The sequence below is a fragment of the Vicugna pacos genome, chromosome 11, assembly GCF_048564905.1.
Source record: "Vicugna pacos chromosome 11, VicPac4, whole genome shotgun sequence".
NCBI lineage: Eukaryota > Metazoa > Chordata > Mammalia > Artiodactyla > Camelidae > Vicugna > Vicugna pacos.
This window is the reverse complement of record NC_132997.1, coordinates 86,909,882-86,927,309: the sequence shown is the minus strand read 5'-3', so window position 1 is coordinate 86,927,309 and position 17,428 is coordinate 86,909,882. Positions and strand designations below refer to the sequence as shown.

The window sequence follows — 17,428 nt, the reverse complement described above, 5'->3', positions numbered from 1 at the left end:
TCGAACATGGAGCCTCCATCATTCCCTTAGTGTTGCTGTCAGGCTTGTGAGAAGCGGTGTGTGCTCTGTGAATTCCCCTCGCCTTAGAGGCCGACCTGGCTGCCGAGACTGCTCTGTCTGGCCTGCCCAGCGGTTAGGACTTTTAGAACTGTTGAGACTGTTTGGCAAGGAAACACCCCCTCTAGTTCCCCGTGTCCTTCCTATGTCCTGAGTTCCTTCGTAGTGGCCTCCCTGTTGGCATTACCTGCAGGGCCCTGAAGCCACTTGAGTTGTCAGCCTCTTTCCAGGCTGCTCATGGTGCTCACAAAACAAGTCACCTAAAACTCAAAAAAGGATGTGCAAATATCCTAAAATATTTTTCTTCTCTAAGTCCTAAGAGTCAGTCCTTTACCCCAGAGTGTGCCTTAGCTTGTGGTGCTATTACTGCTCAGAATCACGAGGGTGACACCTCCCTAGCCTCATCGGGAGCCTCAGATACGTTGAAGTAGTAGATGGGTGATGGGTCCTTGGAATCTGCATTTTAAACAAATATTCCACGTGATTCTGATGCTCTAGGCCAGAGATCTGCAAACTATGACCTGAGTGCCAGATCCGGCCCATAGCTTGTTTTTGTAAATAAAGCTTTATTGAAACACATCATACTGTCAATGGCTGCTTTTGAGCTCCAAGGGCAGAGTTAGTATAAAGACCGGATATCTCACCAAGACTGAAATAGTTACTTTCCGATCATTTATAGAAAAAGTTTGCTGACCCTTGCTTTTGACTCATAGAACGTCATATCTAGATGGAATCTTTGCAATCTTTAGGTCCTCGCTTTGTCACAGGCCTGGAAAAATAAAGTATCTTGTTCTGGTTCAGAGTGACTTTTAGGGACAGAACAGGAACCAGACTGCTGAAGTGTGGTTCTGCCACCCAGGAATAACGGTGTTACCATTTTGACCTTTTTCTTTGTGAATATACCATAAAATAATACATGAATATAAAAGCATGCATTGATAGAATTAGAATTCAGCTGTATACAGTTTTGTGTACTTCTATCATTTTGTATCATATTGTGAGCATTATCATGCTTCTTGCATGCTTTACAAGGCATATTCTCACCAAATGTTTTATAAGATATGATTAAAAAAATTATGTTTCCTTTGGTAAGAGATCACAAGGGAACCCTCAATTTCTTTCTTACCCTTATGTTTATCTAGTAAGACAACTGGCTTTGCCTCTATTAATGGTAACCAGCCTTCAGCTGTCTTCTCCAATTACCAGGGACAACTTGGAGTCTATTTAATAACTATGGCCTCACATCTTATGTCCAGCAACCCAGGGGAGCCCAACTAGCCAACCCATTTAAAAATAGAAGACACTGTGCATCTATGAGTGGTCTCAGTTAATACACTCTTTTGTAAAGTAACTGTTTTGATTAAATTTTACTGAAGTGTACATTCAGAAAAGTGCATACATCACAAGTGAACAACAGGAAAGTTTTCCATAAGTGGTTACATCTGCATAACTGACACCCAGATCAAGAAACAGAACATAACTGGAAGTCCAGACATCCCCCTAGACATCTGTCCCCAAGAGTGATTTCTGTGCTGACTTTTAAAACTACTTGGCATTTTTTGAGCTCTATGAAATCTTAAAGTATTTAGTCTTGAAAGACTATGTATTTTTAATATTCTGAACCAAACTGATTATTTACTTATTTATTATTTGAAAGGGAAACATGTATTGTTAACTTACAGTATCCTATGGCTGGTATTTTAAAATCTTGGGTTGAAAGTTTTCTGAAAATATCCTAGTCGAGTCCTGGTGACATTTTAAAGAGTGACTTTGGGTTTGCTTCCCTTGTGCATCTGGTGTTTTGGTTTCCAAGGTGGAGTATAAGAAGGATCTGGAAAGTAGTAAAGGTCACAGTATCAACTACTGTGAAACGCCTCAGTTCAGGAATGTGAGCAAGATCTCAAAATTCACCAGTGATGTGAGTTTTTAATGCCTAAGTATTTGTTTGGGCTTTTTTTTTTTAAATGACCTTAATTTCTAAGTCTCTTAAGAGACAGTGTATGTGAATATATCTGGGTGTCTTGGAGAAGCATGGCCTCTTAGGCACAGATGCTATGAGTTTTGATTGAGATTGCCTCCTGGGCTGGTCCATGGGGTGTGAAATCCCCCAGCATGCACTTGACCTGGAGTCCTCGGGGCTGCACCTGTCCTCTTGCATCCTTCGTGTGTAGTAGTATCTGGCTCTTAGTGGTGAATGCTGGTGAGGGAGCATGCAGTGTGCCCATTCAACACGACTTTATGCTCCTTAAATTAGTACACAATCTCAGTTAACCCACACAGTCACCTGGGGATCCAGGTGTTAATACCCAGTCTTACAGATGAGCAGACATACGCTGGAGTGGCATTTGCAGATTTGCAAATTCTCAGAGAATGTCTGTGGATGTATCCTTGAGAACATCAAGGACCTATACCAGTTTATGTGATTTACTTCTGCTTACCTGCATATAATAGTAGAGTTTAAGATCACATGGGACTTCATGAGGCTCAGTAAGGAATTTCTTTTGCATAAATGTTGTGGTTATGAGCACCAGTTTTGTTGTTGACAGACCTGGTTCCACAATTAGCCAGGTGGCTGATTTCCAGCAGGTTGTTTAGGTTCTCAGAGCCACTTTGCTCATCTGTAAGATGGTAATGATAATAATTCCTTTCTCCTCATAGAATGCTTGTGGAGATTGACTGAGATAAGTAGAATTGTGTCTGATGTAGAGTAATAGTATTCTGTTTAAATGCTCTCAATGCCTGGGAACTCAGTGGCCTCCCAGGGTAGGTGATTTATTTTATTTTATTTTATTTATTCATTTTTAGAGCTCTGCTCTTTTTTATTATTGAAGTATACAGTCAGTTACAGTGTATCAATTTCTGGTATACACCACAATGTCCCAGTCATGCATACACATACGTATATTCCTTTTCATATTCTTTTTCATTAGAAGTTACTACAAGATACTGAATATAGTTCCCTGTTAGAGCACTGGTTTTTTTTTTTAAGAAAATGTTTTTAATCAAAATAATAAAACCTCTACTTCCTATAGTCTGGTTTTATCTTAAGACTGGAAGCCAGCTTCATGAGGATGGGGACTGGTGAACCCCAGCTGTCTGACATAGAAGTGGCACTCAGAAATGTTTGCCGAAAGAGGGAAGGGAGTCGGGAGGGAGGGAGGAAGGAGGAGAGAGCTAACACACGGGGGCCCAGGCTGAACCTGCAGGTAGGGGATAAGAACACAGACCTACAGGACCCACAGGGCTGCAGAGTTGAAGAGTCAGGCACTCTGAGACCTTCATCTGTAAATTTCACCCTCTTCATTCATTCATTGCCTGAGCCCACCAGGGTAGGTGGTTTTAATGTAGCCTCATTAGAAGCTACCCCAATTTTCCTATTTATGGCTTCTGGTCATCGCATTTTGGTCTTGTCTTTATTTGGTAAGCTGCATTGGGGACATGATGTTGTTACTTCACATGGCTGCAGTAGTGACCGATGTATCATGTGAAAGCAACAAACTTTGGCAAAGCTCAGGTCTCACTCCTCATGCGTTTAGAAGCAGAGGTAACAGCATGCAGTGATTGGCGCCAGCCCCCAGCCTGGGGCTTGCATGCCGTGCGGGGACAATCAGTGCTTGTCTTTGGAGAGTTCCGCACCCTCGTGATGGGTTTTTCACATGGGAATAATCTGGTATATTTACAACAAAATCATGCCTCTTTTGTGCTGTCTGTGCTCATCAGATCTTCTGTTTGCTTGTGTGTTTGTCTCACCCCAACTTCTTGAAATTTAAGTTATTTTTTAAAAGTTTATTTTACTTTTGATTCAGTGACATAATACTTAAAAAGGTCCTACTTAATCATTTATATTTTGGACTTAGTGGATTAAGATGAGTAATTTATCTTCAGCAAGTTGGGAAGAGAATGTTTTTGTTGAAGGCTTTGTGTTTCCGTGTAGAACAAATATAAAGAAAACTACCAGAACCACATGAGAGGCCACTACGAAGGGGTCGGAATGGACAGACGGACTCTCCACGCTATGAAAGTTGGAAGCCTGGCAAGCAACGTAAGTCCTGTTATGAAGGGGCTGTAGGTTCCTGAGATCTGCTGGGGTGGAGGGAGAGGAGTCATGAGGCATTCAGCTAATTCTCTTTCAACCTGCCCTTTTTAAAAAGCAATGTTCTGTTGTGTAAAGACAAACCTGTGAAAGTTTCTTAAGTGTTACTGAATACAACCAAAGCTAGGTAAAATCCTTGAAAATTTTCAAAAGCTTCCATTTATTTATCTCAGCTTTCTCTGCTTTGGAGAGTACGTAGATCTCTTGTAATTGATCCAGTGTGAGGAAAAACTGTCAGTTTCTGAGAGATAAAGAGAAATGGATGAACATAGTTTTTATTTGAAATTCTTCAAATCTCCAAAGCATTTGTGATTTATTTGGAAGTGGTTGGTTAGTTGGTTGATTGGTTCATTTATTCAGTCATGGTGGTGTTCATTGTAGACTTCCTATGGCCAGGCACTGATCAAGTTAGTAGGGTAACAAAATAGATTAGGTCCCTCTTTTAATAGCATGTGACCTCTTAATCTCTCTTTGGGTTTGTCAATTCAGTTACAGGTTTGCAGATGCCTATTTGTAAATCTTGGAGGTAAAGGACACTTAGAAGATCCTGATCTTGTTATTAAAACATACAAATTTCAAATTTCCTCTGCTTGAGAATGTCAAATTTGACCTTTAGAAAAAAAATTTTAAAATATTCTGAAGACTGTTGGCTTTTCATTTATTTTCTGGGCGTTAGCAAGAAGCTCTTTTATTGTGTATTTGTATGCAAATGCTTCTTTTCAACAAAAAACTACAAGGGGTTCCATGATTAATGAGAAAGATAAAACGGATGTGCTACAGATGAAGTTAACTAATTTTGGATTAATTAAGAAGAAGAATTCAAATTAATTAAGGCAAAAGTGTGAACATAATTCAATTTTCCTTGGAGGTGATGGAACTGAATTAATTTCTGGTTATTTAAAAAATATTTTTATGACATTCGAACAAGGTCAGAAGAGAGTGGAGGCTAATTTCTCTTTCCTTGTTCTTTTCTTTGTTTCAGATCGCCTACAAGGCCGACTACAAACACGATGTTGTTGACTACAACTATCCAGCCACTCTGACTCCTTCCTACCAAACAACAGTGAAACTGGTTCCCTTAAAAGATGTAAGTCCTCTCCCTCCTGAGGGTCCTTTCTGCTCTATTCCTTGTCACTTCCCTCCAGTGGAGGGGTTCTTAGGCAGCAAGATGGAAAGAAACAAGCCATCACAGTTCCTAGGAAGTGGAAGGGTTTGAGAAAGGGGAACTTTTTCCCAATAGAAAGTCCACTTACACATATTTAGAAACTCTTAGATTCCCAGTCTAAGAGGAGGGCAGTTCTGGTTTCATCCTGAGACTATCCTGAGGTTCTGTTCCACCTCGTAGAATTTTGGGGACTATGTCTGCTGCTGAGCACATTTAAAGTAATTATTCTCCAGCAATGATGAGCTTTTTTTTTTTTCCCCAAGTTTTGGAGTGTGGTATGTTTAAGGACTGAAGGAAGTAAAATAAAATAGCTATAAGTTGAGAGGAAGTGGTAATGTTGACTTAATTTTTTTCTTCGGGAGCACTTGGGGAAAGTGTGTGAAGTGATGTGTTACCACTAAGCTATCGCAGCAGTGATTTTATTGATTTATAGTTGGCTTGTTTCCAATGAAATATGTCTGATTAATCAAATTTGTTGTTTTCTAAGTATGAGAATTTTGCCACACAGTTATTACAGGGATTTTAGAAAATAAGGAAAAATACAAAGTAAAAGGTAAAAATTAGAATCGAGTTGGTATCATGGTTGTCAGTGAAAGTTGTCCTCAATCAGTAATTTAATGTATCATTCCACGTGTGTTTATTGAACGCCCGGGACTTCTTTCTTTCACATCCCTTTGGGATCTGCACAGCTCCAGCGGTTGACTTGGGTGTTGCTATTGGTAGACAGGTCTTTGCATCTCTCTCTCTTTTGCTCAGAGTAGGAGCAGTGTCAAGTTCAGCTGGGCGTCTCCAGCATCCAGCACAGTTTACAGGACCATGAAGGCCAGTCATTGGCAGATGGTAGTTTGTAGCGAATGGGAGATAGAGGAATATCAAGGGCCTAAATTTGGCTTCTCCTTTTCCCACAAAGTTTGATTGAGTTGACTTACTCATTTCACCTTAATGAAATCCAAGGTTAAACGTGGCTACCAAAGTGGTGTCCTTTCTGTTCTGGCCACATGCATTATCTGGGAAATCTGAGGGATCAAGAGCCCCTTGTTAAAATATGAGTCTGTGCTTTCCTAGCAGAATTCTGGAAACCATGCTAATAGCACGACAAAATGAGAGAGTCCTAGGACTTTATACTCCTGTTATAACATGACTTGCTCTTACGTTTGTCTACATAAGACCAGGTACCTGAAACATAGCCAGCTCACCTGGGGATGTCTGACACACGAACTAAACCAGACTGGATTAGAAACATTAATTGGAAGCTGAGGTAGTTTCTACACTGGCAACCCATGAGCCTCATCCAGGCTGCAGAGGTGTTTTGCCTGGCCACACAGTGTGGAAAAAGAAGTTTTTTTGAGCCAATATGTAGAAATTGTGAGAGTTCACATAGGACCTGTGGGCCTGCTTCCTGTGTGGCAGCAGTTGGCTGGGACCCAGCGGCAGCTGTTTCCAGTCATCTTACCCTCCTTTTGCCGTTTCCCTGGCTCGCATGTGAATTTGAGTTTATCGCCCTGAATGTAGGGAGTGCCTTAGTGTTCAGGAAGTTTGCGGTAATCCGTTTATATGAACACTTGTGATCTCTCTCTGTCTGATAGTCTTAAAGGTGGCCAAATAGCTATGAAATTAAATAAACAAGCCCTGGTCCTTAATTAGAGAGCATTCCCTTCAGATGGATTTTGGAAACACTAATAGCATTAAAATGAGACTCTATCCTCAGCAAAGGGACCTTTCAGTAAGTAGATTGAAGCAATGACCGAGCATCTGTGATGCTGCAACGATAGAATTAATCACGGAGAGTGTTAATTACGTCCTGCAGAGGAAAGTAATTGTGCAACATACTTAATGCGGAATTACCAGGAAGGAAGGTGCCATTTAAAAAAATTCAGTTTTTGTGGCATTTTATCATGCATAACTCTGAATTCTAATAGACTCTTTATCATAAGATGATAATTTTCCCTCTAACTTAATGCATTAGGGAATGACTACACTGTAATCTCATTAATAGTTGACACTGAAATGACTTCGTGTTTCCTAGTTTTCCCACACATCCCGTGTCCAAAACTCAGAACGTGCAAAAACTTTTCTTCTTGAACCGTTAACTAAAAAACACAAAGCCATACTGTCCTTTTTCTCTAAATCCAACAAAACAACCTGTGGCCTGGTATCTGGAATACCCTGCTTTTCCTAGCTCGTGTTCTAGAAGCTAATTTGTAAGTCACTTTTTTTGGGTAGGGGGCTAATTGATCGGTCAGAATACATTTCCCTCTCTAAACAAAGTTAGCTCTGGCTATGGGGAACCCCTGGTCCACCTGTAAGACAGCGAGTAACAGTTCCAAGCACACCCACTTTGACAAACCCTGTTTAGAGTATGTAGGCTGGGAGCCACTTTGGGAGACCAGCTGCTGGGATTTGAATCCCGGCTCCGACACCAACTGGGTGGCCTCGAGCAAGTCGCTTCAGGTGTCTGTGCCTCAGTTTGCAGGCTGTGGGGTAGGAATGATCACAGTGCTTACCCCCAGGGTGGTTGGGAAGATTAAAAGTGTAAAGATGTGTAAAGCATGTGAAATACTGCCAGGCACATAGTAAGTGCTGATTTTAAGCCACGATTACTATTAGCTGACGTTGGGACAGGCAAGAACGGGGCGAGTGCCAGGAAGAGAGGCAGTGTCAAGCGGTCCTGGGGTCTATTTCACTTGGGTTTTAAAATATTGAACTATCTCCCCAACCTTTAAAAATTGTGAGATTTTAGATACCTGATTTCTTTGGAATAATTGGATTATCTGGCCGCTCTGAGTCCCTCTTTGATGCACGATTATGACCTCCGAGAGCTGAGTAAGCAGCTGCTGCCCTTTGCCACAGTCCCCACCACTCCTTACTACTTCCCCAACAATGAAGCCAAACACTGAGCCCAGACTGGTGCTATCCGGCTGGTGGTCTGTTTGGCTCTCACAGTCTTTGTGACCATTAGGCTATAAAAACCCATTGAGGCGGCCTCTCACCCAAGGAGATGGCAATGGGGGCAGCAGTAGGCAGATAAGAGTGGCAAAGACATCAGACTCCAGTTTCAACAGACAGGAAATGGTGGGAAAGTACAGTGCTGGCCACATGTGTGGGCCCTTGTGAGGAGAAGGCTGGCTGCCAGAGGAGTATGGCCAGAGGCCGTGGGTGAGGTCTGGATGCAGATGGCAGAGGTAGTGGGGATGCAGGAAAGGAGTGGAGTTCTTGGGCAGAAGCTCAGCCGAGAGAGGCTGCCACCCTATGTGGGATGCTGGGTGGGGCCCTGGGCTTTGGGCAGTCACACAGAGGCATGCAGACTGTGAGTCGGGTGTTTGATGGTGACCTGACTGCTCCAAACAAAGCCAGAGCCAAGCCTAGCTGACTGAAGGGCCTCACCTGGAGCCCGTAGGAGGAGGGGCTCAGGTGTCCTGAGGGACTGGGGCAGGTTGGAGTGCTGGGGAGCAAGGACTCAGCTGAGATGTCCACGTGGGCAGAGCTGAGGCTGGGTTTGCTCGCTCTGCCCAGAGCAGATACTCTGTGGCTCTTTGTTGAAGGAATGAATTAATGAACAAAGGGATGAGAGGGGACGGGTCAGGTAAAAAGGGAGAAGATGTTCAGGATGAGGGATGAGTTCATTCTTTTCCTCCTCTACCTGGATTCAGGGCCAGCCCCGGTTAATTTGTGGGTGAGGCCATGTGCCACCCACAACTTCCCCCTCTTTTCCTTCACCTGTCTGCATCCTGGGCCCCCCCCCCCCGCCACAAGCTGGACAGGTTTCCAGGTTCTCACTCAGCAAACTTCAGCCCTCACCCCTGACCACCTACCCTCGAGCCTTGAACGTGCTCCTTGACCTCTCTGCTAAAATTCCCATTTTCTCTGCAGCAGACCTTAGGCATGTTTGGAGGAAAATAAGATGATTGGATGAATATAGTCTCATATGCAAGCAGCGAATAATCCTTAACTCTCTGGAGGGCAAACTGTACTTCGAAAAAAGAGAAAATTCACTAGCCCTCAATGTCTTGAAGTTAGTGGGAAGCCAGAGAGATTCCACTTCCATCTCTCCTGAGCCCACATCTTCCATGAATGTGCCAAGTTCAGGGCTGTGGGAGTGAGGGCCAGACGGGCTGGATGTACAGGGCAAAGACATGTTAAGACTGTCCTTACACGGTGCCACTGTTGCTCCGTCACCTACCCCTTAAAAGACGTGTATAAAGCCTCAGTGAGAATTTCTTTCCCTCTTTCATCTTTCCTTTCCTTTGGGGGGGAAAAAACTTTTCTTTTGAAGTATAAGATATATAGAGAAAAATTACACTAATTATTGATAAACAGCTTGGATTATTATCAGGTGACCTGTGCATGCATTTTCTTTGTGAATGTGCCTACAAATAGCATTGTGGGGACTTACGGTATGTGTGTGTACCAAATGCCGTATCGTTTTCCAACGTGGTGGTACCAGCCTGCACTTGTGCCAGCATTGTGAGAGTTTCCACAGCTCCACATTCTTGCCAACACTTGGTTCTTGTCCACAGTTTAAATGTTCACTGTCCAGGTGAGTGTGGAGGGGTGTCTAACTGGGGTTTTAAATGCCTTTCTCTGATTAATGGTGGGGATGCGCACTTTTCCCTCTGTTCACCAGCCGTCTGGTTGACCTCTTTTATGAGCTGCCTTTTCAAGCCACCCACTTGTCAAGGGGCTGTTTTCCTGTCTGTAGGCTTGGAGTGTCCATTGGTCTGCAACTGGAATCTTTGATCCTTTCTCTAGTAATTTGAGAATCACTCCCTCGGTTGGGCTGAGGGGGAGAGAGCTAAGTAAATCTTAGAGAAAAATGCAAGTGACGTCTTCTTATGCCTCTTTGCACCCAGGTCAACTACAGGCAAAGCATTGACAAGCTGAAGTACAGCTCTGTGACCAACACTCCTCAGATTGTTCAAGCCAAAATCAATGCCCAGCAACTGAGTCATGTAAGTGACCCGCCCCTGCTCAGCCGGATGTGGGGGACTTGTGATTGCTTTGCAAGGTCTGGATATCTCGCTCCCCAAAGATTTGACTTTCATTGATGGTGACATATATCCTGTTACAACCATGAGAGGACCCTCTTTGATTTAAACTTTTTATTATAGAAAATTTCAAATACATTCAAAAGTAGAAAGAATAGCGTGATGAACCCCCAGGTACCCCTCACTCAGCTTCAATGACTTCCAATTCATATCAACGCATGGCCAGTCTTGCTTCATCTGTATTCCCATCCACTTCCCCCTCCGTATTATTTTGAAGAAAATCCCAGGTATTATATAATTTAATTTATAAATATTTTAGTGTGAATCTCCAAAAGATAAAAATAATTTTAAACATGTTTATACAGTGTTAGTATGTCACACCGAAAAACTAACAGCAATTCTTCATGTCACCAGTGTCCATTTGGCATTCAGCATTCCGATTGTCTCATAAGGTTCTAATTTTGTTTTTTACAGTTTGTCTGAATCAAGCTCCAAATAAGGTCCATACTTTGTGATTAGTTGATATGACTTTAAGACTCTTCATCTTTAAGGTTTCCTCTTCATCTCTTTTCTTTCAAGTTGTGTGTTGAAGAAACTGAATTGTGTGTCTTGTAAAGTTTCCCACATCTGAGCTTTGCTGACTGCGTCCAGCATGGACATCTTGTGGTCCCCTGGCCTCCAAATGCCTGTAACGTACTAGTTGGATCTATAGGTTTGATCAGTTTCAGGTTTAATTTGGGGGCAAGACTGCTTCTCAGATGATGCTGTTCTGTTGGGAATCACATAATGTTGGGTTGGCTCTTTTTTGGGTGATTTAAGATGCCTTTCTTCCGGTGGGGGCAAGCATTAGATACTTATTCTTTGAATAAGTGAAAAAAGTAAGCTTCATGCCCTCAGGTTCTTCAGAGGAGAGTTGGCAAGGTAGCCCCAGAGAAGTCGTTTGCACACTCACTACTCTGAGCATGCATTTGAGCTGTTGGACTTTTCATTTGGCATCTTCAACCTGTTAATTTAGAACATTCGTAAAATTAGAGGCTTCCTTTTAAAATGCCTTTTTCCAGAAATTCCTCAGCTTTGGAGAAAGTGAAAAACAGAATGTTCTCTCCACTGTTCTCCTTCTGCCCACATAAAAACTTGCACTTACCCTGCGGGTTGATTTTAAATCCTATAGGTGAATTACCGCGCCGACTACGAGAAAAATAAGTTGAATTACACGTTGCCACAGGATGTGCCTCAGCTGGTGAAGGCCAAAACCAATGCCGAATTGTTTAGTGAGGTGAGCAAGCAGCATGGGTGAGAACGTGGTGGGAGTTACGCATGGAGGTGAGAATGAAGATGTGAGGATGGTCCAGCAAAGAGAGACCAGGGACTATTCTATCCAAGGAGAGATTGATCGAAGGCACCCATCATGTTCTAATTTTGCATTTTGCTGTCTCGTGCCGTGTGGTAGTTCACCGGGGTCAGTCAATCATAGCAACTGAATTCTCACTCTGAGTGCACATGGATAGTGTGTATTGGGACACACTCATCATCGTACACCTTGTATCCTCATATCATCATCATCCTGGTGACTTCTAGCTGCTGCCTGGCTGTGTGGGTAAAATTTAAGTTTTAAGAAGACCAGTTTTGTTTTGTTTTTGTTTTAGGGGGGACAGATAATTAGGTTTGTTTGTTTATAATGGAGGTACTAGGGACTGGACCCAGGACCTCGTGCAGGCTGGGCACGCCCTCTACCACGGAGCTGTAACCCCCCAGGAAGACCAGTCTTAATCACCAGAGTTTTCCGGGAGTCACATGTGGGCTGTGATTAGACTTCTCATGCCAGATGGGATTTGTAGGGCAGGAAAATTTAAAAAGGAACTAACTTTTTTGGTATGCTTCTTCTGTGCCGGACACTGGGATAGGCACTTTACGTATGGAATTATTCAATGATCCTAATCCCCTGGAGGTATTTATTGTAGAGACACAGTTGGTGGCATGGTCTTTGGTATCAGACAGACAGAGTCAGGCATTATGACCGTGGCAATAGCATTGCTTACATCTGCGTTGCACCTTATAAGCTTAGAATATCTGTTTTCATAGATACAATTTATTCTCACAGCCACCCTGAGGCAGGTAATATATTATTATTCTCCTGAATGATAAACTGAGGCTCAAAGAGGTAAAGCGATCTGTCCAAGGTCACATGATCAAGAAACAATGGCGCTAGAATGAACACATGGGTCTTCTCTTTGTCTTGTCCCACTTTACTGCCCCGCATGGCCCTGCAGTGAGAGAACCAATTAACTGGGTTAATAATTGCTGTTATCACTTCCATAATAACAGCCAAAATTCTGATCTGTAAACAGATGGAGACACCGACTTTATTATTAAAAAAAGTTTCTGTTCAACTTTTGGCAGGAGTATGGATAGCAACTTCCCTTCAACTGTGTTTTTGTTTGTCAGGTTAAATACAAAGAAGGCTGGGAGAAGACAAAGGGGAAAGGGTTTGAGATGAAGCTGGATGCCATGTCTCTGTTGGCCGCCAAAGCCTCCGGAGAGCTCGCTAGCAATGTAGGTTTTCTCTCATTAACTCTGAAGTGCATAAGAAACGGTTCTACTAAAATGCCAGTGGTCCTGTTGGAAAAAATAACAACTGTTAACACTGTAAACACCACCATGCTTTCATCTTCTACTGGGTTTGTGAAAGATGGGGGGTGTTTTTTCAGAATTGCTCCCCTTGCACTTGTTAAAACCAAAGCCCCTTAGGTGGCAAAGTTTCTGTCTCGCTCAGTTAACTTTCTGCTTTCTCTCAAGATTAAATACAGAGAAGAATATGAAAAAGCAAAAGGCAGAGTCCTGGGAACTACAGACTCAAGGCTTCTGCACTCCCTGCAGGTTGCCAAGATGAGCAGCGAGGTAAGCTCCACTCCCCAGCCCTTCACTTAGAGCTGTGTTGCTGTGAAAGATTTTCCCGACCTGATTCACCCGAGACTGGTTTGTTTTTTTTTTTAATTGACTTCCACTCATAATTTCTTTCCTGGTTTACTCGAAAAGGGTTTCCTCTTTCTTTATTTTGCCAAGGGACACTAATTTTTTAAAGTAGATGAGAAGTGTGTGGTCCCTAAGGGTGACCATCATCTACTGTTGAGGGTACAAGGTGTTTGGCTACATCTATTCATTCTACAGATGTTTAATAAGCAACTACTATATGCAGGATGCTGTGCGAGACACTGGGGTTGTAAGAGCAAACAATGCAAAACTTGTTCCTCCCTACTGGAGCTTAATTCTACTGGGAGAGTTCGCAAGGAAGCATCTTGTTCATTGTGGTGATGTCCTGGATGAATCCTCTGGTCCAAACACACTTGGTGTTCAAAATATTTAGCCAACAACTGGCGCATCCAGGCTCCAACCACTCAAAATGATGCTGCTTGTAAAACACTGTAATGGCTGAAGGTTAACCTTGGTAAACGTCACTTACCAAAAAGCCTTCGGGGAAGGAGAGTTCTGCTAGAAGGGACAGACTTGGTTTCTAATCCAGTCTTGTTTGTCAGTGCTGAACGGGCAAAAAGGAAACATGAGCATTGGGTTTCTGCTTTGTGATTGCTTGCCCCAACCTGTGAGGCCAGCTTATGCTGCTTTGGTGGTGTGGTTAGATACAGTTACCTGATGAGTCATTGAGGAGCCATGGCTTGAATAGAATAAGAGAGTTGGCCTCCTGGTTGCCATTTTGGATATGATGTGCATAGTCATGAAGCAGACAGGGACACTGAGAGTTTGGCTTCAGTTTAGACAGAGGACAAATTGGTATTTCCTATTTGCAGTTGGAGCCACCGGGGCCAAAAAGATTATCTTGCCCAAAGTCATAGAGTAGTCAGTGGTAGTGGAGGAGTAGAGAATTAGGTCCTGGAACTCTTACTTACTGGTACCATACTGCTTCTACTAGACTACCTTTCCTCACCATCATGCCATCATCACCATCATCACCATCACTACCACCGTCATCACCACTGTCACCGTCACCAGGACCATTGTCACCATCATCACCAGAAACACCATTACCGTACCATCATGACCATCATCCAACCTCACTGCCAGCCTCATTGCTAGCATTTATCAAGTGTTAGCTATTTATCATCCCTGCACTAAAGGGGTTTCAGCTACTGTTTAATTTACTCATCACAATAGCCCTCCAAGGACAATGAGCCCTTAGAGAGTTGATGTGACTTTCCAGAGGTCATCCAGCTGGCAAGGGGAGATCAAGTTTGAACTCAAGCTTGTCTGGCCCTGGAGCCCCAGCTTGGTTATTTTGCCTCTTAAAGCTTCTATGGAAACCATGGATAGAGTGTTCTCTTCCTGGAACAGCCAGTTAAAAAGATTTAGGAGGTATTCCTGCAGAGGCAAAGTAGTGTGAAGCCTCAGTTCGCAGGTGTCACCACCTTACAGAGCCAGGACTTGGGTCACACCCTTCGGACAGACAGATAGCACTGCCCGGAATGCCAATTCCTCCTGGAAACCTGGGCTTCCTTCCTGGGTTTTCACATCATTCCTGCCAAGTCAGGCTTCAAGTAATGGATCTTGTTTTGGCGAATTCAAGGTTGAATACAAGAAAGACTTTGAGAAGAGTAAGACCCAATTTCACCTGCCCATGGACATGGTCAACATCAGGCACGCTAAGAAGGCCCAAGCTCTGGCCAGCGACCTGGACTACAGGAAACAACTGCACGCGTACACTGCACTGCCTGAAGATATGAAGATTCTCTGGGCCAAGAAAGCCTACGGGCTCCAGAGTGAGGTGAGCCCTCGCTCATTGCCAGTTCTCCCCGTGCGTCTCTTGCAGCTGGGTACAGTGACACTTCCAGAGTGAATTTTAACGTGTACATGAGTCTATTATGTAACTTAGGGGACTAGGAAGAACCACTGGAGCTGTGACAGGCCCAGGGAGGATGGATGGCGGGGGTAGGGATGAGTCAAGACAGTGGAGACTAGAGGATGGAGGACTGGGACTCGGAGCTATTTCCAAAGCCAAGATGTGTTAGTAATGGGACAAAGCGAAGAGGAAGGAGGTGTTGAAGATGGGAAGTAAATCTGGGAAAGGTAACAGGTTGGTGGATAAGATCCTTAGTCAAAAAGTCTGAAAAGCCCTCTTTTTAGTGAGGTTGCTGTGGTTCAGGGCTCACGGAGAACAGGTTCTTCTGGTGGCAAGGTGGGCCCGTGGCTTCACCCCCAAGCAGAGTCCTTCCTGACTGCAAAAGAGTAGCGGGCAGCGCTTCTAGGGAGACAAATGCAGGAACGAGGACTTTCCTGACTCTCCTGTTAACTTTGCTCAGTCTGCGCCCATGATTAGAGCTTGGGTTTTCTCTTCCAGCTGCAGTACAAGGCTGACCTGGCCTGGATGAAAGGAGTCGGGTGGCTGACAGAGGGCAGTCTCAATTTGGAACAGGCCAAGAGGGCCGGACAGCTGGTCAGCGAGGTAACCTGAGCCCAGGCCCCGGCTTCTAGTCCTTCTCAGCGCGAGTCACCACCGAGAGGGATATTTTCCTCTGATTGCCCCTCCCCAACCCCCAGGCTTATTTTGAGCAAGACACAGAGGAGAACTTCATTTTCCCCTGTAGCATACCCTGAACTAACTTCCCACATCCTTGAGATTCCCGGGGAGGTATTTGTAAGAAGCCGACCAATTTACTTACAGTAGTGGCACCCAAAGCATCCTTCAGAACGATCGTGACGTACAGTCAGTTAGCACGTAGGAGACGTGCTTGTCAGGTGAGGAGTGTGTGATTCCTTCTGAATCAGAGAATCTGGTATTTGGAGGTCAGCATTCTCATCAGGCCTGTGACTTTGGGCAGGTCACCCAATCCTGCCGATCCTCTTTCTTATAAAAATGAGGAAGTTGGATAGGATGCTCTCCAAAGCTCCTGCGGCTCCGAGCCTGCGCTTCTTTGCACCTCGTAGAGCTGGCTGTGGCAGCGGGCAGGGGAGGGCTTTTGAAGGGCGTTCCATTTGAAGCGTGACTATTTCAGGAACACTGGGATCTTCACAGGGGGTTCTTGTTTCGGCGCCAGGAAGGCTGAGTTGGCATTTCTCTTGCATATGGCGATAATGGTGATAGCAATGGCTGCCATTTGTGGACGGATAGTAGCAACATCATCACTGCTGCCATTAATTGATGGCGTTGAGGGTGTTCCGTGCCCGTTGTTCATGTATTGCTCACATTTAATCTTCCTATGTGAGTAGGCACTATTATCCTTCTATGAATATTCCCATTTTGCATATGAGGGAGGAGAGACGAAGTCGCATTCAGTAAGCAGCGTAGCTGGGGTTGGTACCCAGTATTTTGGTCCAATGCCCCAGCCCTCGGCCGTTAGGCAACATTGGATCCCCAAAGCACGTTCTGTAATTTATTCTTTTTTTTAATTAAAACTTTTTCTAACTGTAATTATTTTCCCCCTTAAAGGAGGCACTGGGGATTGAACCCAGCACCTCATGCATGTCAAGCATGTGCTCTACCACTGAAATATACCCTCCACCCCCCCTTGTAATTTATTCTTCCCTTTCCACTGTATTCTTCCTTCTGTCAGATACAGACACACTTGAGGTTAGAGTGTGTGAATGGAAGGCAGAGAGAAGAGAATGCCCTTGGGAGTCCCCACTACCTGACTTCTTGGGTAGGGGTGTGGTAAGGGGACCCAACCAACCGATGCTTTGCGTTAGGAATGTGTTTCTACCTCACTTCCTGTGCCTACTAACTTTTAAGCTCCTTGAGGGCCAGGAAGATATCACTTCCTTTGCCTTCTTAATATGCTTGTGTGGCAGTGGGGGCAGGCCCAGTCCTAATGCTACCGGGTCCCTTTGCTTTGAAAACAGAAAAACTACAGGCAGAGGGTGGACGAGCTGAAGTTCACCAGTGTGGCCAACAGCTCGCAGATGGAGCACGCCAAGAAGAGCCAGGAGCTGCAGAGCGGGGTGAGTCCACGCTGCCCTTTCTCCCCGAGCTGTTGTGTCCCAGGCCTGGGAGCCTCCGGGGACAGCAGCAGGTGCTGCCCAGGCACGATCCAAGGACCAATGAGCCTGCCCTTTCATTAGGCTGCACCCAGCTTCTCACAGGCTTCCAGGCTGTCTCTGGGGACTGGATGCCAGGCCTCCCTG

The 17,428-nt window shown here is 44.3% G+C and overlaps 1 protein-coding gene across 2 annotated transcripts in view; it reads left to right on the top strand.

Moving 5' to 3' along the window:
- Positions 1–17,428, top strand: part of NRAP (nebulin related anchoring protein) — a 66,060-nt gene that overhangs the window by 16,074 nt on the left and 32,558 nt on the right. The window contains exons 12-21 of one of the 2 annotated variants that reach the window (XM_006200196.2): positions 1,871–1,975; positions 3,992–4,099; positions 5,133–5,237; positions 10,166–10,264; positions 11,472–11,576; positions 12,746–12,853; positions 13,097–13,198; positions 14,877–15,074; positions 15,648–15,752; positions 17,147–17,245. In XM_006200196.2, coding sequence (XP_006200258.2) covers positions 1,871–1,975; positions 3,992–4,099; positions 5,133–5,237; positions 10,166–10,264; positions 11,472–11,576; positions 12,746–12,853; positions 13,097–13,198; positions 14,877–15,074; positions 15,648–15,752; positions 17,147–17,245 — 1,134 coding nt within the window. The remainder of the gene's footprint in view (positions 1–1,870; positions 1,976–3,991; positions 4,100–5,132; positions 5,238–10,165; positions 10,265–11,471; positions 11,577–12,745; positions 12,854–13,096; positions 13,199–14,876; positions 15,075–15,647; positions 15,753–17,146; positions 17,246–17,428) is intronic. The other variant, XM_015235929.3, reaches the window with a different exon arrangement.